General features: G+C 35.4%; 1 protein-coding gene across 20 annotated transcripts in view; it reads right to left on the reverse strand.

Annotated features, from left to right (window-relative positions):
• Nucleotides 1–22,951, reverse strand: part of syne2b (spectrin repeat containing, nuclear envelope 2b) — a 195,197-nt gene that overhangs the window by 52,634 nt on the left and 119,612 nt on the right. For 14 of the 20 annotated variants that reach the window (XM_068213093.1, XM_073920199.1, XM_068213088.1 and 11 more), the window contains 23 exons: nucleotides 21,815–22,021; nucleotides 20,009–20,110; nucleotides 19,436–19,555; nucleotides 18,392–18,592; nucleotides 18,114–18,287; nucleotides 16,354–16,485; nucleotides 14,551–14,768; nucleotides 14,246–14,375; nucleotides 12,878–13,381; nucleotides 12,311–12,460; nucleotides 11,888–12,052; nucleotides 11,653–11,808; nucleotides 11,170–11,310; nucleotides 10,917–11,087; nucleotides 9,519–9,652; nucleotides 9,113–9,308; nucleotides 8,403–8,585; nucleotides 7,642–7,755; nucleotides 7,401–7,555; nucleotides 4,684–4,831; nucleotides 4,507–4,601; nucleotides 3,970–4,201; nucleotides 1–112 (listed from right to left, as the gene is read on the reverse strand). The exon at nucleotides 1–112 is cut by the window's left edge and continues 83 nt beyond it. In XM_068213093.1, the coding sequence (XP_068069194.1) occupies nucleotides 1–112; nucleotides 3,970–4,201; nucleotides 4,507–4,601; nucleotides 4,684–4,831; nucleotides 7,401–7,555; nucleotides 7,642–7,755; nucleotides 8,403–8,585; nucleotides 9,113–9,308; nucleotides 9,519–9,652; nucleotides 10,917–11,087; nucleotides 11,170–11,310; nucleotides 11,653–11,808; nucleotides 11,888–12,052; nucleotides 12,311–12,460; nucleotides 12,878–13,381; nucleotides 14,246–14,375; nucleotides 14,551–14,768; nucleotides 16,354–16,485; nucleotides 18,114–18,287; nucleotides 18,392–18,592; nucleotides 19,436–19,555; nucleotides 20,009–20,110; nucleotides 21,815–22,021 (3,940 nt within the window). The remainder of the gene's footprint in view (nucleotides 113–3,969; nucleotides 4,202–4,506; nucleotides 4,602–4,683; nucleotides 4,832–7,400; nucleotides 7,556–7,641; nucleotides 7,756–8,402; nucleotides 8,586–9,112; nucleotides 9,309–9,518; nucleotides 9,653–10,916; nucleotides 11,088–11,169; nucleotides 11,311–11,652; nucleotides 11,809–11,887; nucleotides 12,053–12,310; nucleotides 12,461–12,877; nucleotides 13,382–14,245; nucleotides 14,376–14,550; nucleotides 14,769–16,353; nucleotides 16,486–18,113; nucleotides 18,288–18,391; nucleotides 18,593–19,435; nucleotides 19,556–20,008; nucleotides 20,111–21,814; nucleotides 22,022–22,951) is intronic. The other 6 variants (XM_073920206.1, XM_073920202.1, XM_073920201.1 and 3 more) reach the window with 1 other exon arrangement.

Below are 22,951 nucleotides of genomic sequence, written 5' to 3' on the forward strand. Positions count from 1 at the left end.
CTGTCTGCATCTGCGTCTGTGTCTGCAAGTCGCTCACTGAGAACAGCTGTCTGCCCACCTCCATCACACACAGATATGCAGAGACTGACCTTTGAAACAACAGCTCTGTTCGCTTTACACAGGACACACACACACACACACAGAGAGGAGGGAGAGAATGAAGAGGACACAAGAGAGAGAGAGAGAGATAAAAATAAAATGGGATTTTGTCAAATACATTTGCAAGGTAACATTTCTGGCATGATTGGCAGCTATTATCGAACAATATGTAGAATAAATCAATTATTTATCTTGATAAAAAAAAACATAAAACAAAAAACATTATTTTAATGTGGGTGGCACGGTGGCTCAATGGTTAGCACTGTCGCTTCACAGGAAAAAGGTCACTGGTTTAAGTCCCGGCTGGGTCAGTTGGAATTTATGTATGGAGTTTGCCTTTTCTCCCCGTGTTCGTGTGGGTTTCCTCTGGGTGCTCTGGTTTCCCCTACAGTCCAAAGACATGCGCTATAGGGCAATTGATAAACTAAAATGCCTGTAGTGTATGTATGCATGAGTGTGTATGGGTGCTTTCCAGCACTGGGTTGCAGCTGGAAGGGTATCCACTGTGTAAAACATTTTGTGAATAAGTCTGTGGTTCATTACGCTGCGGCGATCCCTGATGAATAAAAGGACTAAGCTGAAGGAAATGAATGAATTATTGTACCATAGCCTGAATAAATTAAATAGATGTTAAATTTTATTTACATAGAAATACACCTTTCAAAAAATAAATTCTCTGAAAAAAATGCAGCAAAATTTAGTGTGTAAACTGGATACAAAGAGATTTGCAATATTTGAAGTGTTTAAGGTGTAGATTTGTTCAAATGTTTTAAGAAATGTTTTTAAAAACTGATACTTTATTCAGCATACAATTTATCAAAATTTACAGTAAATGGCTGTAAAATAAATGACAGTAAATCACAGGAAATAAATTACAGTAAACAAATGATATTAAAGACGATTATCAAAGATTTGTCCTGTAAATTAATGCTTTTATTTAGAAATTTCTATTAAAACAGGACTTCCTCAAAAAATACAGAAAATTATGTATCACTTTTATTGTAAATAATCTGCTGACACAACTACTCCACCAACAGACATTCTCCTGACTATAAGAAATTTTGCAAGTACACGTTAACTCAGGGGTTTTCAAACTTTTTCAGCTGAGGGCCCCTTTGTGTAGGGTGAATTCTTTTGGGGACCCCCCAAAAATAAAAATGACGCCACCCCCTCAAATTAACAACTGTACTTAATTTTTTAAAATTGTATTATTCAATACATTTATATTATTATATATTATTCAATAAATTTATATTATTCATTATCTGGATTAATTTTTGTAAGATGTTAGTTGAGTTGACATGGTTTTAGTGCTTCAATCTATTGATCAAACCTTGATGCGCAGTACTCATTGTGGTCTGCTCTCACTGGATTATTCCAACAAGCTATATTTTGTGTACAAGTCGTCACTTTACACAGTTTTTATGCCATTTTTATGCTTTTTTTCAGCCTATGCACAGCTAGACTCTTCTGTATTTACCCTTACAGCTGAGACTCTAAATGTATCTAAAGATTTAAAGCTTTAAAGTTTTAAAGAGTTTTGTCATTCATCAGCCTGTTAACAGTTAACTGTACTGTTGTAACTAGCAATACTACAATGGAGGCTGTAGTGGTTCAGTGTGTTTTGTTTATTTTTATTCCTTTTTTTTGTGCACACCATAATTTACTCAGGTCGACAATCCTGACTTACACTGATAAAAAAATAATGTCCTAAATGCGATCTAGAATTGGGCATTCAAGTTCAAAGAGCCACAAGTTTTACTTTGCATAATTTTAGAAGCTTTGTTGACTTTAAAATGTTCATACCAGTTTGTTCTATTAATAATAATACTGAACATTACATTTAAATTAGTTACACAAACAAATATGGGAAAAAGTGGAACAAAAATGCATTTATATTCAGAGTATTAAAATTTGATCAGGTATGTTGAGCTCCATTAAATACAGAGCACTAATACATTTTAATATTTAATAATTATTAGCCCTATAACATAACACAAACAGATACATTATAATTTTTAAAGGCTATAGTGGTTTTACTCAGTGTGTATACAATTTAGTTTTTTTTAATCATGAACCAATGTGAGGTCCACTGCAGAGCTCATCCAGTTGTCACTAGTGTAACAGGAGTGAAACTGAGCACTCGCTGATGTGATGACAGCTTCATTCATTGTTATTGCAGCACTTTTTGCTTTACAATTTTAATATGTTTGTTTGCCATGCTGCAAAGAGGACCGTCTGATATTTGTACAATGCAAAGTGTAAAGCCTGTCGCGCTATGGACGAGGTGCAATGTTGTGCCGTGTCTTTAAAATGCTATTTGTTCCCTATGAGTGAAGCTTGCGCAGAGAGGCGCGCACTCCGCAGCACCCAGCTGATCGGTTACTTAGGAACGCAAGCCATAAACAGGGAAGTGCTTTCAGCAACCGATAATGTTCTTATTGATCATGTATTTTAACTGAAATATAGTCAGTCAAACCTGAGCATTCATTTAGTTGTTTAGCGTAAAAGAGGTAAGCGTAAGTGAAAGGTAAACGCCGTCAGGTGAAGCAGACAAGCGCCAAAAATCACAGTCAGGAAGCGCCTGGCCAGAAGCGCTTATTCAATAAAAGTCCCCGTCCACGGAGGCGGGCCCCTGCGCTTCTTTTCCTGTGTCACGACAGCGTCAACTGCATTTAAATGACATAAGTATAAAGCTTCATTTTTGCAGTACTTTTGAGCTCAAATTATAATAAAAATATATTAACCTTCAGAATGATGCGAGACACAAAATTCATTCATGTGGGCTCATTGATCTAAAATTTCTTTTTTATTTTAATTAATTAGCTATTCAAAAATATATTGCTGAATTAAAAGTGAAGTATTCACAATGAATCAAGCATAAAAGACAGAATGTGTTTGTTATTTTGTAAGCATCAAATAAAAAAGAAAAGAGACTGAGAAAAGGGACTGACGGTGGCAAACACATTGCTTTAAACTTTCATTAATCTGTAAATATGGCATGTATAGCTCATGAGTCAGAAAGTTCTCAGATAACATTATCCTCTAACATATACTGTACTTGTATATGTTTTTAAGTGTTTTTTTAAAGGTAAATGAAGGTGTACAGTAGGTTATACAGTGCATTGTTAATTGCAGAGCTCCTCTATAAAAAAAAGAAGTTCTGAAAGGGATAAAGCCTCAGCCAGGTAATAAATAGTAACACAAAAATAACCTAAAAGTACTGTAACAATGCATTAATATAAAAATAAGTAAGCAAATACACTGTAAAAAAATCTTGGTTGCCCTAAATTTCTAAGTTGAATCAAATTAACCTTATGAGTCTATTGAACATATATTATGTTAAACTGACTCAAAACAGCTTGCTTAACTTATAAAATTACGTTAGACTATGATTAACTTAGTTTAATAAGTTACAATGACCTAAAAACTATGTTGTCACGACTAATTGAATCTTTTAGTGTAGTTACTTTTTTGAGGAGTAACTCGATACTGTCGATGCACTACTTTCAAAAGTAACTTTCCCTAACACTCATTGCAACGTAATGTAAAATCAACAAAATGTGTTAAAGAGACCATGAAAATAAAACATTTAGACCAAAAATTGGAATAATGACAGTTCAAAATTGACCTTTGCCATCACTGTATTAAATGACACTGTAAAATATAATAATACAGCAATAATACAGTCATTTTAAATCATAATAATATTTCAGAGTATTATGGGTTTTTTTTCCCTCAAATAACATCTTTCAAAGATGTTATCAAAAACACAAATAAAATCATGCTGATAATGTAAATAAAGATTGACTAACATTAGCTTCAGCTTGGATAACAGCAATGTCTAACTATTAACAAAAATGGTGTTACCTTCAGATCATCCAGCATGAGGCGCAGCTGCAGGACACTACAATGCGTGGGACCTGCTGGCGACAGGAGTGTGTGTGAGAGTGTGAGGAGTTTTCGGAGTTTCTGCATCGTGTGTCTATAAAGATGCCAGTGCTGTATGAGCCCCTCCACTAGAGCACGCCGTTGAGCTGCTCTCTGCACGGCCCCTTGCCAGTGCTCTCTCAGCTGGGCCAGTTTTAACAGGAAGTCACTCCTGAGGGAACACGTTGGGTGGTTAGTAGAACTACAAATGCATATTTAAGAATGCAATCAAATTTAAAATAAAAAATGTAATAAAAATAGCCTTCACTCAAATATAAATATTTGGAGCATTATAAATTTTTACCCTGCAAATCAATTTAATGCATCCGTGCTAAATTCAATTATTTATTTCATTAAAAAGAGATCACACTGACCCCATATCTCTTAACAGTACTGTATGTCACAAGCAGATCTCAAACAAAATACAATTAAACAAAACACACAGATTTAGAAAAAAAGCATGCAGAGACTCATTACCTGTCCTCCACATCTCCCTTCTGCAGAAGCAGGAGAGATTCACTGATCACAGAGTGAAGGATCTGATGGCCTAAACACAACTCCGCCTGAAAACACTAAAAGAGACAATCAAACAAAGACTTTCATAAGAACTATCATCCAGGTTTTTGGCATTTATGGTTGTGTTGACAGTTGTACCTGGTGTGTGCGTTGTTGTTCTCTAAGTCCAGTGTAATTTGATGCGATTTCTACAGCCAAACTGTCCTCCATGCGCTGAAGGAAAGCCAGCCAGCTTTCACATCTCTGCTCAAAACTCTGCTGCTGAAGAGAAGCTGCCTGCAACTCACTAAATAAATACAAATAAACACACATTACCTTGTGAATTGGACACAAAACAGTATATTGTATACAGTATAGTTATCATATTATGAAGAGTTTTTTTTTTCATTTTAGAAACCGTTTAATTCAGATATTCAGAAATATTTCACAACGGTGAAAAAGGGACAGATCGCATTTTCTTCTTCATTTTCTTTTTGGCTTAGTCCCTTTATTAATCTGGGGTCGCTACAGCTGAATAAACCGCCAACTTGTACAGCATATGTTTTACGCAGCAGATGCCCTTCCAGCTGCAACCCATCTCTGGGAAACTTTCATACACACTCATTCACACACATACACTATGGATAATTTAGCCAACCCAATTTACCTACACCACATTTCTTTGGGTTGTGGGGGAAACCCACGCGAACGCAGGGAGAACTCCACACAGAAACGCCAACTGACCCAGCTGAGGCTCAAACCAGTGATCTTCTTGCTGTGAGGCGACAGCACTACCTACTGTGCCACCACATCGCCAAGTTGAGATTTATATATATATATATATATATATATATATATATATACACTGTATATATATATATATATATATATATATATATATATATATATATATATATATATATAAAAATAAATATATAAATAAATATATATATATATATCACTGTGAATTTCTATTATTATTTACTATTTAAAAACACACCCACAAAAAAATAGAATTATTTATAATATTTTTTGTGGGTGTGTGTTTATTAATAATAATAGAAATTCCCAGTGATGGGTTGCGGCTGGAAGGGCATTCGCTTAGTAAAACAGGCTAGATATGTTGGTGGTTTATTCTGCTGTGGCGACAACGGATTAATAAAGGGACTAAGCTGAAAAGAAAATTAATGAATAATAATAGAAATAATAATTCTAAAAATTATTAATATTTGATATTGACCACACAATTTCAGTTTCATTTTTTGTTTTATCAGTTTGAATGTTTAGCAGATCAATGGTCCCCGAAGTAACATTTAATAGGTTCAATGTCGGTAAAGATCCTTGCGCTGCCGCTAGATGGTGCTACTAACTTGGTTAGTTCTCTTGTGTCCACAGAATATAAATTTTCCTGTAATTTATTAGAATCTTTATTGTCATTGTACAAAATACAATGAAATCTATGTTTGCCCTTCCCTTCAGTGCAGTCCTATTTGTCTAAAACAACAACAACAATAATAACAATAGATAAAAAGGTAAAATGGCAACAATAATTAGTCATAAAAGGAGTAACAATACAATTGTCATGATCACCAGCGATCTAGTAGCTGCAGATCGCTAATAGACTACAAATCGGCCATTTATGGACTACATATTCAGTCATGCAACACACACACACACACAAACCTGCTCCAAATCTCCACTGATTAGACTCCCACAGCTGATGCTGCTCAAAATAGTGTGTGTAATCAGTCCTTGACTATCCGCTGGTGTTGCAAGTGCAATCAGGCAGGATGAGGATGAGGTCCAAAAATGGCGGATCTGTAGTCCTTACACTATTATGTGTGAATTCCATCGATCTATGGAGTTACAATCGCTGGTGATCGTGACAACAATATTAAAAGTGCATATAATGTGCGTATAAAGTGGCAAGTGCATTTTCTAGCAGCTTTAATATTTAAAAGTGAACAAAATGTTTGCCAGAAAAGCATACAATTTAGTGTCCATGTGTGGAAAGTGCATTTCCTAGCAGCTTTCAAGTTAAGAAGCACTAGTCAGTCAAGTATAAAAATAACTGTAAAAATATTGTCCAGGTTAATTGATTAGCCTACTATACTTTAACATTCCACCCTGAAAATCTCATACATGCTAAAAAGAGTTTATCACTTTCACTTTCCTTCAGCTTAGCCCCTGATTCTTAGTAGTTTTAATTAATTATAAAAAAATATTTGTAAAAAATTGTAATATCATCTAAACTTAGGAAACTTTCAGGTTTTACACTTCTGGTGCTAGGCTCTCCCTGCTGAAAAAACTGACCAGCCTAGCCAAGCTGGGAGTCCAGCCAAAACCAGCTATATTCAGCTTAAACCAGGCTGGTTAAGCTGGTTTTAGCTGGATTTGGCTGGTCATTTTCCAGCCTTCAACCAGCTAAAACCAGCCAACCAGCATAGGCTGGTTTAAGCTGGATTTTTCAGCAGGGCTAGCACTGAATAAATTAGACATAAAGACGGATGACTTGCAGAGGATAATAACAAATGTGCATAATGTGCACAATGTACATAGAGTGCACGTGGATCTGACATGTAAATGTGAAAGCGGAAAAGCCACGCATAAATTCAAAGCATTTAATCAGATTTATACTAATTACAGGGGTAACCCCATTGAGCTTGGAAAATACGGAAATCTGTATTTAAGGAAGAATACTCAGATACTCAGAATTGCACAGTATTTTCTAGTGCTTTTGGATAAGTTGTCTGGTGCACATAAAAAGCATGCTTGCTTACTTGACCATCAATGAGATGCATCAATTTAAAGGATGATCAACAACTAATGGATTAGCAATTAATGGCTGGCATCTCAAGTTCATAAGTGTCAATCACCTGCACTTCTCCTGAGCGTGTGCAGAAGCCTGTGCCCACTTTCTGTTGAGGTTCTGCAGTTTCTGCGTCATTGGATCACTCAGGGTCAGTCTGTAGCTGAGTGTGTTTAATAGATCCAGATCAGGAGACAGAGAACTGATCTCCATCAGACCCGACTGTAGATGAGGAAACACATACAAACTTAACACTGAGAATTCTCCTCAATAGAAGTATGTTATAGTGTTATGCATGAGATTATCACCTGAGATATATCTGTGTGTTCGCTGTCCATCCTCTGTTTGCTTTCCCACCGTTGCAATTGTGTTTCGAGAGACTGGAATAACCTTTCAAATTCTTGAAATTGCTCAAGATCCTCCTGGATACACAAGTTTTTATTTTTTTTAACAGGCATCATTTACTGAAGCTTATGGTTTCAGGAAATGTACAGACTATTATTATGATACCTATATTGCACAATGTTCAATGCTTTTGTCATTTTTAGTGCTTGTTCGGATTGGATTGCATCGGAATTTCTTTATTGTCCTCAAGAGGCAATTTGGTTCACAGCAATAAATAAACTAAAGTTAATAATAAACATTCAAATGAATTGTAATCAAATAAAATGGTATATAATGTGTTACCAATCAAAACATGTTCAAACTGCAGGAGTATCCAATATTCATAACCAAAATACGACAAAAAGCTTATTAATAAACTCAACTGCAGTTGGAACAAATGAATGCAAATATCTATTGGACCTACTGTAATATCCTTTAAATATAAAATATAAAATATTTTATACTTATTTGAAACAGGTTAAAATAAGTATAAAAATTATTAAAAATTTCATATTTAAAGTGTATTCTAGAGCTTTTTCAGCCAAATGTTTCTCATGAAAAAACGTACAAGAGAGTGTTCGGACTGATATGAGAGGGAGTAAATAAATAACGCCAGAATGTGTATTTTAATAAAATTTGTTCCGGTACTTTCACTAGATAAGAAAGTCCTGCATTTGAGTCTTACCTGCATGTGTTCAATTCGTCCTGTAAGAGTCTGTTTTAACTGCAGGTAACCACGTGTGATCAAACGGCATTCAGATCGGATGAAAACAGCATCTTCTTCATTCATCTGTTCAATCACATCTTTAGAGGCTTCAAGCATTTCATTCACATCAGTCTGTAGCATCTCTGAGCCTTTCTGTAACACCTAAACAAAGACAATAAGATGTGTGATATACTGAGACCCAAAATATATTATTATATTATATTATATTATATTATATTATATTATATTATATTATATTATATTATATTATATTATATTATATTATATTATATTATATTATTTTATTATTTTATTATATATTATATTATATTATATATTTTAATATATTATATTAGGAATAAAATTATAAAAAATTAAATATTTCATGATAATAGGCTTGTGATACAGGTATATTGCACATTAAGCAACAAATTCCATAATAATTTTTGCACACTGAAAAGCCTGATAGCAGCAGACAGGACTGATTTAAGATACAGTTCATTCTTACATATAGATGGAATTACTCTGACACTAACATGTACTCCATCAAAACATCTCTAAAGCATGTCATGTATTCAACCCAGTCCTGTGTGATGCCCAATAATAGAGCTTAAGATGAAAAAATAATACAACTATTCATTTTTTTTCCTCTAAATTTTCTTCGGTCAGGATATTTGCATTGTACTCACAGTCTTCAGCTCTGCGATGCTGTGTGCGAGTTGTTTATGGTCAGCGGGTGTTTTGGTGTGTGTGGAGAGCTGTTCTCTATGATGCTGGAGCTGCTCTGAGCAAATGCACTTCACGTCAGAGTATCTCTGCCATACTTTTTGAAGACTTTGTGTCCTCTCCAAAGTTTCTTTAACCTTTTCCTTCATCTCACACCACCTGAAGGACAACATGCAGATATAAGAGCTTCAACATTCACATAGACCAGTGTTTCTCAATCCCGGTACTTTACGTGTCTTATGTTTCTCTTTTCATGTCAGGTATTTGTTCTAATTCAACAACAAGTGCCCAGCAAAGTGGATTACACTATGCTGGGAGTGCAGGGATTGAGAAAAGCTGACACATATTGTTGGATGTGTGAAGTCTAACCTTGCTTTTTCTTTTTCTAGCTGCTGAAATAATATCTGGCCAGAGTCTGGGTTAATTCCTCCAATAAGAGTTGATATCGTCTTGCTAAGACCCTCCCACTGCCTGTCAACCTCCTCTGTATCGGCTTTTATGACCTGCAAACATGTGATTATAGATCTTGATGAAGTATCTCTTGCAAAGCCAATGCATTACTTAAGCAAATTAAATGTCAAATAAAATATGACCATGAGCCACAAAACTAGTTGTATTTTGCACAGTTATAGTCAACCCAGGCTCATTCCGATTACATACCCCTATATACAGTACATTTCCAGAGAAAGCCAAATACATCCCAGGAGCTATGTTTTTTTTGCTGTTTTTGTTCTGCCACAGGCCGCTGTTTACACTTTTCCAGATCTCAAATTTCTCTCGCGAGTGCCATTCGTGCCTGCTGTTCTCACGTAAACCCACCAGAGGCTGCTGTCGACCGACTTACTCACCGACTGACCAACTGACCGTTCCCCCCGCCCTCCTCCTATCCTAAACCCAACCCAACCAATAGCCCAACCAAAAAGCACTGATTGACCCGCCCACCCCCTTTCCTAAACCCAATTGCAGTATTTTAAAAAGCAATCCAGAAAAATAAAGTTTTAAAATTTTACCTTATTCTCACCCAGTTTTTTTTTATTGTTTTTTATTTTTATTTTTGGGCTTTTGCTTTTGTCTTACAGGCTTTCTGGAACTGTTCTTCACCGAACTCGAACCCTGTCATCGCGGTCAACTCCGCTCTGTATCTCACTGACGCACATGTCGAGCTAACGGACAAACTGGCACGAGCGGGAAAGTTGTCCACATGGAGGTGAGTGGTCAGCTGGTGGGCAAGAAAAGGAACAGCCTCATCCCGCTCTGTAGCGTTCATTTTAAAGAGCTTTGGCTACATAGTTCGCGATCTCCAGAAAGGTACATAGGGCTACGCTTTCACAATGAGCCTGTGTTGGTTAGATTTGTCGGAAAGCCACATACTGACTTGTAAAAAAATACATTGTAAGAGTCAAAATGATCAATTTTTGCTTTATGCCAACAATCATTAGAATATTAAGTAAAGATGATGTTCAGTGAAGATATTTTGTAAATGTCTGACAGTACTTACATCGAAATTAAATGTTTGATGATAAGTAATATGCATTGCTAAGAACTTAATTTGGACAACCTTTAAGTTGACTTTTTCAGTATGTGGAATTTTTTAAAAGCTCAGATTCCAAATGTTCAAATAGCCGAATATTGTAATATCCTAAAAAAAGACATACATTGATGTAAATTAATTCAAGCAGCTTTCAGATGAGATATAAATATAATTTTCAGTGTGGTCCATTGTCACAAATGTCATACTTTGATAAATCAGAAATTGATTGACAGCACCTGTAGCTTATCAATGTTGTGCTGAAGGGCAGAGAGGGAGGGCAAAGGGGCTTGGCAGTACTCTAGCGATTGGCCAATCCTCACTGTGTTTACCATTGCCTGACTCCTCCCACACTCAAACTGAGACCACACCTTACACAGGTCCTTCAAGATATTTCCAAGGACTGTATTCTAGAAGAGAAGCATTTATTGATAAGCTCCTTTTTAAAAGTACATAAACAGTTTGTTTTAAATTAATGTTTTGTTTTTATACCTGCTGACAGAGGTCAGTCAAAGATTGTGAGAGTTTTTTAGCTTTTGAGAGGAAGTCTTTATCTCTGTCATCTTCTTCAGTTGCAAGCTTTCTCATCTCAGCAATTTCAGAGAATTTGGCCTTTAACTTTTCCCCCAGCTCCTGAAAATGAGAGAAAGACACTTAAAATCATTAAAAGTGCAATCTAAATAAATTCGGTAACACTTTAGTTTAATTTAGGTCACAATTAAAGGTATTAATAAGCCATTAACTAACACTTCTAGCGTAATTAATTACTAATTATTTGTTTAATAATAGTATAGTAGAAGTTGAGGGATAGTTGGGTAGGATTAGGGATGCAGAATAAAATCTACTAATGAACAGTTTATATCTTAAAAACAGTCAGATAATAAGCTGGTAGTTAATAAATTGTGACCTAAACTAAAGTGTTACCATAAATTTTACTACAATCTAAGGTGTTTTTCAGGTGTGTGAGTGACTCACTTCATAGTCCTTTAGACACTTTTCAGCGAAGGAGTGACTGATGGGTCTTTCAGCCAATCGCATCCATTCTTTTTGACCTTTGACCCAGCATTGCAGGAGCTGCAGTTTGTTATCTCGCTCTGCAAATATTCTCATTTGATCTTCAGTGTGTTGGATCTGAGAAATACAATATAAATATGTTAGTACGTGTTGGTTACTTATGCTAATGTTTTTATTAACAGACTAATAAAGTCACCTGTGTGTTCAGATGCGCCTGTAGAGTTTGCCAGCGCAGATTGATGTGTCCCAGTCCTTCAGCAAACGCAGTGTGTTTGTACCTGCTGGTGCCCGCCTGCTTGAGCTCACACTGATTAATAAAGTCAACAGACATCTGCTCACATGCCATCTCTCTCTTCAGCCCCTGAATAGACAAAAAAAAATCAAAATAAAAAAATCAAAGTAAACCCCAAACTATTCTTTTTTTTACTATTTATAAATGAGAATAATAATTCAGGAGGGTTAATAATTCTGACTTCAACTGTATAAAATATCTACATTATATAAAACTCTGTTATTTTCACGGCTTCAAATAAAAAAGAATTTAAAGAAATAAATGCTATTGGTCATTTTATTTTCAATTTTACAACAGATAGAGAGATAATAAATGAAAAAAATGTACCTGATATGCTCTGAGCAGGTGTGTGAGCTCTGATGCAGTGCAGATGTTGTGACCCTCACTTTCATTCATCTGTAACCTGCTCTCAGCACCTGTAATCCAGCCACTCACATCAGCCAGCAGTCCTTCAGGAGAGAGACTCTGCCGCACACTCTGACAGAGAGAGAGAGAGAGAAACAGAGATAAAGACAGGTGGGAAAGACACACGCAGGTGGAGTGAATAAAGAAGAAAGAAACCCATGGAGCCAGGTGAGGGGTGACATGCAATCAAAAAAAAAAAAATGGATGAGAGCTAAAGTATAAAGAGAGGCCTGATGATGGATGAAGAAAAGCACAGAGACTCTATTTCTCACAAAATTTCATCAGCTGCTGAGTCATACAGAAAATCACGTCTGGGTGGATGTGTGAGCTTCATTATAAACTTATGATGACCTGATGTTCTCCTTCAGAGCTCCGAAAGGAAGAACATGAACCTAACAGGATTTTTTTCTAATCATTCATGGAACAGTTAGTTAATGATGATGTGCATACTGTAATTTCAGACAAATTAAAGAACAGACTAAAGCGTACCAGATGGAGTCCTTGTTGAACAGAAGGTATGTGTGTCTGTATCTCCACCCAATCCTGCTCCACCTGAGAGAGCTGGAACTGCAGAGTCAGAAGAACTGGAGACAAAACCCTCTCCTGTTTTACTGACAAATCAAATGCAGGTGAAGTTGGTTCCTCAGAAATGACACCTTCATTTGACTCTGATCTCTCTGTGGGGGAAAGAGTGCCTTCTGTGATGTTGTGAATAGAGGAAGTAGTGGTTTCTGGAGTAAGAGTGACATCTACAGAAGAAGACTCTTCAGGGTTGTTATCTAGAATTACAGAGCGGCCAGTTTCACTTGGTTGCAGGTCTTCAGAGACTGTTGTATTCCCTGGGGGAGTGGATGTTCTTGGAGGATCAGTGATTTTGCTGATTTTCTGTGTTTCCGTGTTTTGCTCTCTTTCACTAAGCAACAGGATCAAAGATCCAGAACTGACGACTGACGCCTTCAGGGATGATTTCACCTCTAGCTCTTTGCAAAACTCCTGTGTCAAAAACATCACAAATATGAAAATGTTGTTATGATTAAAACTTAAATCTATTGAAATTGTTTTTATTAATTACAATAAACTGTAAATAAAATTAAATATTAGGTGAATATTTTACAAACCTAAACAATAAGTATTATATATATATATATATATATATATATATATATATATATATATATATATATATATATATATATATATATATATATATATATATATATATATATATATATAAATAGTATAGTATACACACACTATATATATATATATATATATATATATATATATATATATATATATATATATATATATATATATATATATATATATATACAGTTAAAGTCAGAATTATTAGCCCCCTGAATTATTAGCACCCCTGTTTATTTTTTTCCCCAATTTCTGTTTAACGCAGAGAAGATTTCTGCAACACATTTCTAAACAAAATAGTTTTAATAACTTATCTCTAATAACAGATTTATTTTATCTTTTCCTTGATGACAGTAAATTAAAGGGACATTTAAAGGCTTAATTAGGTTAACTAGACAGGTTAGGGTAATTAGACAAGTTATTGTATAATGATGGTTTGTTCTGTAGACTATCAGGAAAAAATATAGCTTAAAGGGGCCAATTATTTAGTCCTTAAAATAGGCTTTATAAAACTTAATACTGCTTTTATTGTTGCAGAAATAAAACAAGTAAGATTTTTTCCAGAAGAAGAAATATTATCAGAAATACTGTGAAAATTTCCTTGCTCTGTTAAACATCATTTGGGAAATATTTTATTTGCGCTGCTCTCTGTAGATTACGTTGTTCTTTATGATAAGACGCCATTGCATGAGTGTGCACTGCATGACTCACTGTGAAGTGCTGAAACTGGGAGAGGGCGTCCACTTCCTGTTTGCCTGCGGTCATGTGATCTCTCCAAGAATCCAGCAGTTCTCTGGCTCTTCTCATCCACTCATTCAGAGCATCTGAATCACTTTGGTACCTGGAATGAAAGTGAAATAATAATATACAACCCTTAATATTTATTAGTTCCTCATTACTTTTTGCACAATTCTCCCTAATTAAACATAACGGAAGTGAGTAGATGTATGCTTTAAAACAAGGCTGAATGAAAAGATAATGCATAAGGTGACAAGAAATATTTTATTCATTTTTACCTCTTCCAAATTTTTTTGAGGTGGAGGGTAGATTCTAGTCCTTTCTCCACCCTCTTCTGGAGTGTAGCCAATCGCTGTTCTAGCCTAGCTGTAGACACACCCACTATGTGTACAGGAACACCCACATCATTACTAGAAACCTGCTCCTGCTGTCTGCGGCCTTCATCCAGAACCAGACTGATCTGAGCTCTGTTCTGCTCCAGAACCGCCAACACATTCTGTCACACACAAACATATGCTCTAAAGTTTTCTGCATTTTCTCTCTCTCTCTCTCTCTCTCTCTCTCTCTCTCTCTCTCTCTCTCTCTCTCTCTCTCTCTCTCTCTCTATATATATATATATATATATATATATATATATATATATATATATATATACATACAGTTGAAGTCAGAATTATTGGCAGTACGTTTTATTTGACTAGATATTTTTCAAGACACTTCTATACAGCTTAAAGTGACATTCAAAGGCTTAACTGGGTTAATTAGGTTAACTAGGCTTGTTAGGGTAATTAGGCAATCTATTGTATAACAATGGTTTGTTTTGTAGAATATCGAAAACAAATATAGCTAAAAGGGGCTGATAATTTTTACCTTAAAATGGTTTTTATTCTAGCCGAAATAGAACAAATAAGACTTTCTCCAGAATAAAAAATATTATCAGACATACTGTGAAAAATTCCTTGCTTTGTTAAACCTTATTTAGGAAATATATATACATATATAAAAAAAATAAAATGGGGGCTAATAATTGTGACTTCAACTGTATATATAGCATATACTGTATATAGCCCTCCTGTCATTTTTTTTTCTTTTTCAAATATTTCCCAAATTATATTTAACAGAGCAAGGAAATTTACACAGTATTTCCAATAATAATTTTTCTTCTGGAGAAAGTCTTATTTGTTTTATTTGCAAGAAGAAAAGCAGTTTTTAGCTTTAAAAAAGTATTTTAAGGTCAATGTTATTAGCCCCTTAGATACCTGTTGATTTCTGACAATCACAGACTCAGAATCACAGACACAGACAGTATTATAAAATATAGTGGCTAAATACATTTTTTTATGTATGAGCAAGCATGGGGTGGCCTAATATTACTTTAAAAAATTGTTTACAGTTATATGCTCTATCTAAGAACCAAAATTGGTGAGGTTGTGTCCGTGAGCAGATGTAACTGGTCAACATAATGACTCTAATCGATTTTGGATAAACCAAGAAATGAAAAGACGAGATGTTTAAAATATAGTCAAATATTTAAATTCATTCCTCAATTATGAATGTGATCAGTTCCTTATTAGGAACACATTTGAAATTTAATGATCACATGAAATCGGAGTCAGATTAAATTTTGAGCTGGTGACTCTGTTATTAAATAAATTCTAACAAATAAAAATATTTCTTTGCAGATGCAGGCTTACATGCATTTAACCTTCACCCATGCTGTTAGTTCTGTCATTGGACTAATAGATTGACCCTTACAATTGTCTACAGAACAAACCATCGTAATACAAGGACTTGCCTAATAATCTTAGCTTGCCTAATTAACCTAGTTAAGCCTTTGAATGTCACTTTAAGCTGAATACTAGTATCTTGAAAAATATCTAGTCAAATATTATTTACTGTCATCATGGCAAATATAAAATAAATTAGTTATTAGAAATGAGTTATTAAAACTATTTTGTTTAGAAATGTGTTGAAGAAATCTTCTCTTCGCTAAACAAAATATACAGGGGGGCTAATAACTCAAGAGGGCTAATAACTCTGACTTCAACTGTATAATTCTGTGAGTCACTTCACAGCATTACCTTATAGACAGAAGTACTCTGGCTGAGCTGCTCCTCTGTTTGCTCCCACAGAGGCATCATGGGAAGTTGAGTCTCTAACCTCTCCAGAAGTGTTTCTAACCATGACTGGTTTTCATCCCAATGAGAGCAAACCTGAAATACATCAAATTCTCTGTATTTGTGATCTTGTTATACACTTGCAATCAATATGCTATTTGTTTGTTTGATCAGATCACAAGCAGACAGGAAAGACACATTCCCGTTTACACCTGGCATTTTAGTCCATCTCTTTTGACCACTTTTCTGATTTCTTTAAAGGGGGGATCGATGGATGACTGTATTAATGGCCTATTACAGATCTTTTGTATTCCATATTGTGAAATAAACTCATGCAATTTACAAATGAACATGAAAAGAGACAACAGAAAACAAGCTACTATTGTTGCTGCTATTTTTGTACAATTCCAAACTGCAAATTTGTGTCAGAATCAGGATTACTGTTTTATTTTTTATTTGTTACTGTGTTTAGCCTTCAAACTAAACAACAAATAATAACTTGTCTTCTAGTTGATCATTTGGTATCAAAAGTGGTTTATATGAAAGGCAAAGGCCTCTAAATTACGCTTATTTTACCAAAATAAAACATGATCATGCCTTGATTTTTAAATATTTAATTAGGACAGTGAGGTCTGGCTTTGCATAGACAAAAGTCTTGTCACTAAACAGAAATAATGTACAGTATAGAATATAAAGTCATGGTGCAGTGGAAAAAGAATGAATATTGTTTATGACTCCCATGAGCTTGGAGGACTGCATTTATACAGCTCTGCAACTCAAATGACTTATTAATAAAGTCATTCAAAATGGCAAAGAAAGCATTTCTGCAGGACCCCCCGAGTTCATCAAGATTCTTTAGATTCATCCCCAATCCCTCCTCCTTTATCTTACCCCAGACATGCTCAATAATGTTCATGTCTGGTGACTGGGCTGGCCAATCCTGGAGCACCTTGACCTTCTTTGCTTTCAGGAACTTCAGTGATGTGGAGGCTGTAAAGTATGAAAAGGGGCACTATCCTTCCAAAGAATTTGCCCTCTCTTGGTGTTTTGTAATGTAACGGGCAGCACAAATGTCTTGATACCTCAGGCTGTTGATGCTGCCATCTACTCTGCAGATCTCTTGCACGTCCCCATACTGAATGTAACCCCAAACCATGATTTTTCTTCACCAAACTTGACTGATATCTGTGAGAATCTTGGGTGATGATTGGGATGGAGTTCAACAGATGATTCGTCAGAAAAATCTACCTTCTGCCACTTTTCCAAATGATCAACTAGAAGTCAAGTTATTATTTATTGCTCATAAAACTGGGATCAGCAACAAGATTTTTGTGAGGTAGTTTATATTTGCAAGAAATAGATTTAATTATTTAGTATTCCACATTTAGTATTCAATCTTTAATGACACATTTCCACTTTTTGAACAAACATTTGTGATTATCAAAGTCCTGTTTCTACTGAACATGTGTAAAATTGGTCTATGAATACATAATCTCTGTTATATAATTAATATACCTGATGTGTGGAGTTTCTGGAATAATAATTGATAAAATACATGCTTCTCAAAGATTTATCAAGGAAACACTTAGCCATGATTGAAATAATGGAATAAATATGAAATAGAGGAATAAATATGTCATTTTAGACCCATTTTGTGCATTAGAACTGGTTCGCATAGACTGTGCATCAGAAGTGCTTATAGAAGAATCCCCTTGCTCTCGTACCTGCAGTGCTGAGTGCAGCAATGTACCCACAGCCTGAGCCTGCTGTAAAACACTGGAAACTTGACATTCAATCTCAGACACTTCAGTCTCCCAGCCAGAGGAGGCGCTGTGTGGCATCCGTACACTCAGTTGCTGAAGTCTCCTCAGGTGGCCACTCAGAGATTGGAAAAACGACTATATTTACAAAGAGATGAATGAGAGATCACAGACACTTTAATGATAGTGTTGATTTGCTGTTTTAAGGGCTGTATGTGTGCATTTAAAGTGATAGGCTTTACCGTGTGTGTGTTGAGTTGTGTCTGTAGTTGTGCTGTATTTCCAAGCTCTATTTGAGGCATGCTGGTGAGTTTCTCTTTTCCAAGATTCAATAGCATCTGCAGAGCCTTCAGTATTTTTCGGCTCATCTGCTGCTGATCAAGTGTCCACTGCAGAGCTCCACAGCGCTGCTCTAGATCACTCCAAACACTCTCCAACACCTCCTACACAAAGTGTCCATTATATTAGAATATACACAATCAAAAAGACATTATTTCACATAACTACATTCTATTTTAATATATTTTAAAATGTTCTTTATTTCTCTGAAGGCAAAGCTGAGTTTTTAGATTACCACAGTACCGTACAAAAGATGACATGATGGTTTGTGGTTCAAGTAGATGTTGTTCAATTATTATCAACTTTGAAATCAGATGTATTATTTATTTATTTATTATTTTAAGTAAAAAATAAATAAAAAAAATTATAAATAAATAAATAAATGACCAAATAAGGGACGACTCAGTGGCGCAGTAGGTAGTGCTGTCGCGTCACAGCAAGAAGGTCGCTGGTTCGAGCCTCGGCTGAGTCAGTTAGCGTTTCTGTGTGGGTTTTGCATCTTTTCCCTGCATTTGCGTGGGTTTCCTCCGGGTGCTCCGGTTTCTACCACAGTCCAAAGACATGCAGTACAGGTGAATTAGGTAGGCTAAATTGTCTGTAGTGTATGAGTGTGAATGAGTATGTATGGATGTTTCCCAGAGATGGGTTGCAGCTGAAAGGGCATCCGCTTCATAAAACATGTGCTGGATAAGTTGGCGGTTCATTCCGCTGTGGAGACCCCAACAAGCCGAAAAGAAAATAAAGGGATGGATGAATGAATAAATAAATAAATAAATAAAGGCGAGGAGAAAAACATTCATTATTAAAAATAACTTTAAATATGGCATTAAATAAAGCCTTGTTAGTTTGCATATTTAAAATATACCTCAGAATTCCATTGTACAATCAGATAAAACTTTCGATTGTGTCACATTTTTGCTGAACCAGAACTAAACTAATTTCTGAACCTCCAGTGTGCTGATCTGCTGTGTAAGGGACGAAGGCTGATCTCCACTCTTTGTCTCATCTCTGAGTTCTGCCAGCTCTTTCTCAGTCTGCTCCACTTCTTGTTTCTGCCTGGTGACAGCCTTCACATGTAAACACAGCACAGGTACAGTAAACATCCCAGATTTCATGCAGAACAAAGTCATAAACCTCCTAAACATCAAAAACATCATGTTTAACTGGACTCCTTGAATGATGGTTGTCCAATCAAATGAGAAAACCGCATATTTTAAAATATATGATGTTTTTAGTGCAAGAAACCAAACTTTATGACTTTACGAGTCTTCAGGAGAAATATGAAATGCTATAACATTGTAAAAGTGGCATTGAAGTCAGCAAATGTACCATGTAAACATCAGCATTTTGTCCCCTGCTGATATGTTCATGACAAACACTGTAACTTGAGAGGCGTTTAGAATGTACATTCATTCAGATATATTTATAATATTTACCATTATTATTAGTGTTTAACAGATACGCACATTATTTTCTGCCTTGTTTAATAGAGAGTTTTCTCAATAGGCAAAAGTGCTCACCTGCAGCTGTGTGTAAAGGTCATGGTGGATTTCTCCATTAGTTGTAGAGTGAAGGATCAATGTGTTAGTTAGTACTGAGTCATGCAGGTCTTTTGCTTTTTTCTGCAGGATTTGACACACAAGGAAGGAAATGTTGCAATTAAGATGCCAGGCAAAAAGTTCCAAGAGTAAAATTATAGTATAAACTATTATCCTGTATGTCTTTACAAATGTAGTTGACATGTTTTATGGTATGATAGGATAGGCTGTTTTATGATATGAAATAATATGTTGTTAAATTAAAGAGACTATCTACAGTGCACCCGGAAAGTATTCATAGCACTTTACTTTTTCCACGTTTTTATGTTACAGCCATACTAGTCTGGATTAGTCTTCCAGATCCTGCTGCTGAACAACATCCCCACAGCATGATGCTATCACCGCCATGCTTCACTGTAGGGATGGTATTAGCCTGGTGATGAGTGGTGCCAGGTTTTCCCCAAATGTAATGCCTGGCACTCACTCCAAAGAGTTCAATTTCAGTCTCATCAGACCAGAGAATTTGGTTACATATGGTCTGAGAGTCCTTCTGATGGCAAATTCCCGGCGGGGAGTGGCTTCCATCTGACAACTCCACCATACAGGCCTGATTGGTGGATTGCTGCACAGGTTATCCTTCTGTAAGGTTCTTCTCTCTCCATAGATGAATTCTGGAGCTTAGACAGAGTGACCAACACGTTATTGATCACCTCCCTGACTAAGGCCCTTCTCAATCGAACACTCATCTTAGATGGCCGGCCAGCTCTAGGAAGAGTCCTGGTGGTTCCAAACATCTTCCACTTACAGATGATGGAGGTCACTGTGCTCTTTTGAACTTTCAGAACAGCAAAAAATGTAACCTTCCACAGCTTTGTGCCTCGAGACAATTCTGTCTCGGAGGTCTACAGACAATTCCTTTTTCTTCATGCTTGGTTTTTGCTTTGACATGCACTGTCAACCCTGGGACCTTATATGGACAGGTGTATGCCATTTTAAATCATGTCCAATCAAATGAATTTACCACAGCTGAACTCCAATTAAGCTGCTGAAACATCTCAAGAATGATCAGTGGAAACATGTACCTGAGCTCAATTTAGAGCTTCATGGCAAAGGCTCTGAATACTTATGTGATTTTTCAGCTTTTTTATTTTTAACAAATTAACAGTTTCAAAAACTCTTTTTTCACATTGTCATTATGGGGTATTGTCTGTAGAATGTTGAGGAAATAAATGAATTTAATCCATTTTGGAATAAGGCTGTAACATAACAAAAGTGGAAAAAGTGAAGCGCTATACGAATAAGTTCTGGATGCACTGTATTCCTATAACCATTGACTTCCACAGTAGGAAAAACAAATATTATGGAATTCAATGGTTATAAGTTTTCAGATTTCTTCAAAAAAACTTTTTTGGTGTTTAACAGAATAAAGAAACTCAAAAAGGTGTACAACCACTTGAGGGTGAGTAAATAGTGAATAAATTTTCATTTTTGGGTGAACTATCCCTTTAAACATGAGACTGAAGACAAGTTTTATGGTGTTTTTCAAACCAAACAAGTTTGAGTGCTCATGACAGTTATTAGGATGAGGCATTGAGGGTTTGGGGTGTTAAAGCCTGCTAAAACTGCTGAAATATTAGCACTTTTAACACATGAGAATCAACTTCCTGAATTTTAGCATGTCTAGTAACTTGTAAGCTACAAGAATTTCAAACATTTTTTACATAACTGCACATCAATCTCATTAGTTTGTATGGGTAAGAAATAAACTGAAGCAGACAGAAATCTGACCTGATGCTGAGTTGTGTGTTTTATTCTCTCCTGTAGCTGCTCCTGTTTCTCAGCCAGAGTCTTCTGAATGTCACACACATGCTGCATCAGCAGATCAAAACAGGTGGATGTCTCTGATACCGATGAACTTGAAACTAATAACTTCATGATCTCTGACCCCTGAGAGCTCAATGTGGACTCTAAGGAGATCAGCTCTACAGATAAACTCTGAAATTCAAAGAAAACCAGAGTAATGTATGAATAAATGAATGAATAAAGTGGTAAACAGACTGACAGATAAATCAGTCTAGGACTGTGTGATACTGAAGGAAAACGCGATATGTGATAGCATGCTAAATAATGCGATATTTGATATGCTATTTGACTTAAAAAGCAATATGTAATCACTGTGTTTCATGTACAGTGGGTGACACTTTAAAAGGAGCATTACCGACGTGAATGGCACTGCCACTGCACTAACACGTTTTTAGGTATAACCGCAGTTTGCGACTATGCCATCAGGGGGCACAAAGGTACAAAATAGAAAAATACAATAGTTGTGTAAATACTCTGCTACTTGTAAATGAAGGTAAAATAATGAAACAACGCATTATAATTCCTTCATTAAACAATAAAAACTTGTTAACCAGCTTTATTATCATAGTAAACTTGTTAAGTGAAATGAGGATTTATTTTGAAAAGTATAATTAAAGAAAAAAAAGAGAACTAAAATTAAAGTACAAACATACATACAAATAAGTAGGCCTAAATAAATAAATAAATAAATAAAGCAGGGTTTTAGCCTAAATATAGAAATGTACAGTGTTATTTTATAGTGACAGTTAATAAATAAGCTTTTTTTTTATTAACGTTTTCATTTACAGTTTTTATTTACATTTTTGTTGTTGATTGTATTTTACTATCACATTTTATATTGTAATTATTATATATAAATAATAAATGAATAATTAAATAGGCTTTAATAATTATTAGTTTAAAGACATACCAGCGAAACGGAGAAACGGTCCAGCGCATGGTTTTAATTTGCACGGAAATTTACCTACTTCAAGCAGATCACTATAATTTATAATACAAATAATTTTTCCACAGGATGTAAATTAAGTTAATTATTTTAATTCTAGCCCATATTTTAATTAA

This window comes from Danio rerio, chromosome 13, assembly GCF_049306965.1.
Source record: "Danio rerio strain Tuebingen ecotype United States chromosome 13, GRCz12tu, whole genome shotgun sequence".
In the NCBI taxonomy this organism is placed as follows: Eukaryota; Metazoa; Chordata; class Actinopteri; order Cypriniformes; family Danionidae; genus Danio; species Danio rerio.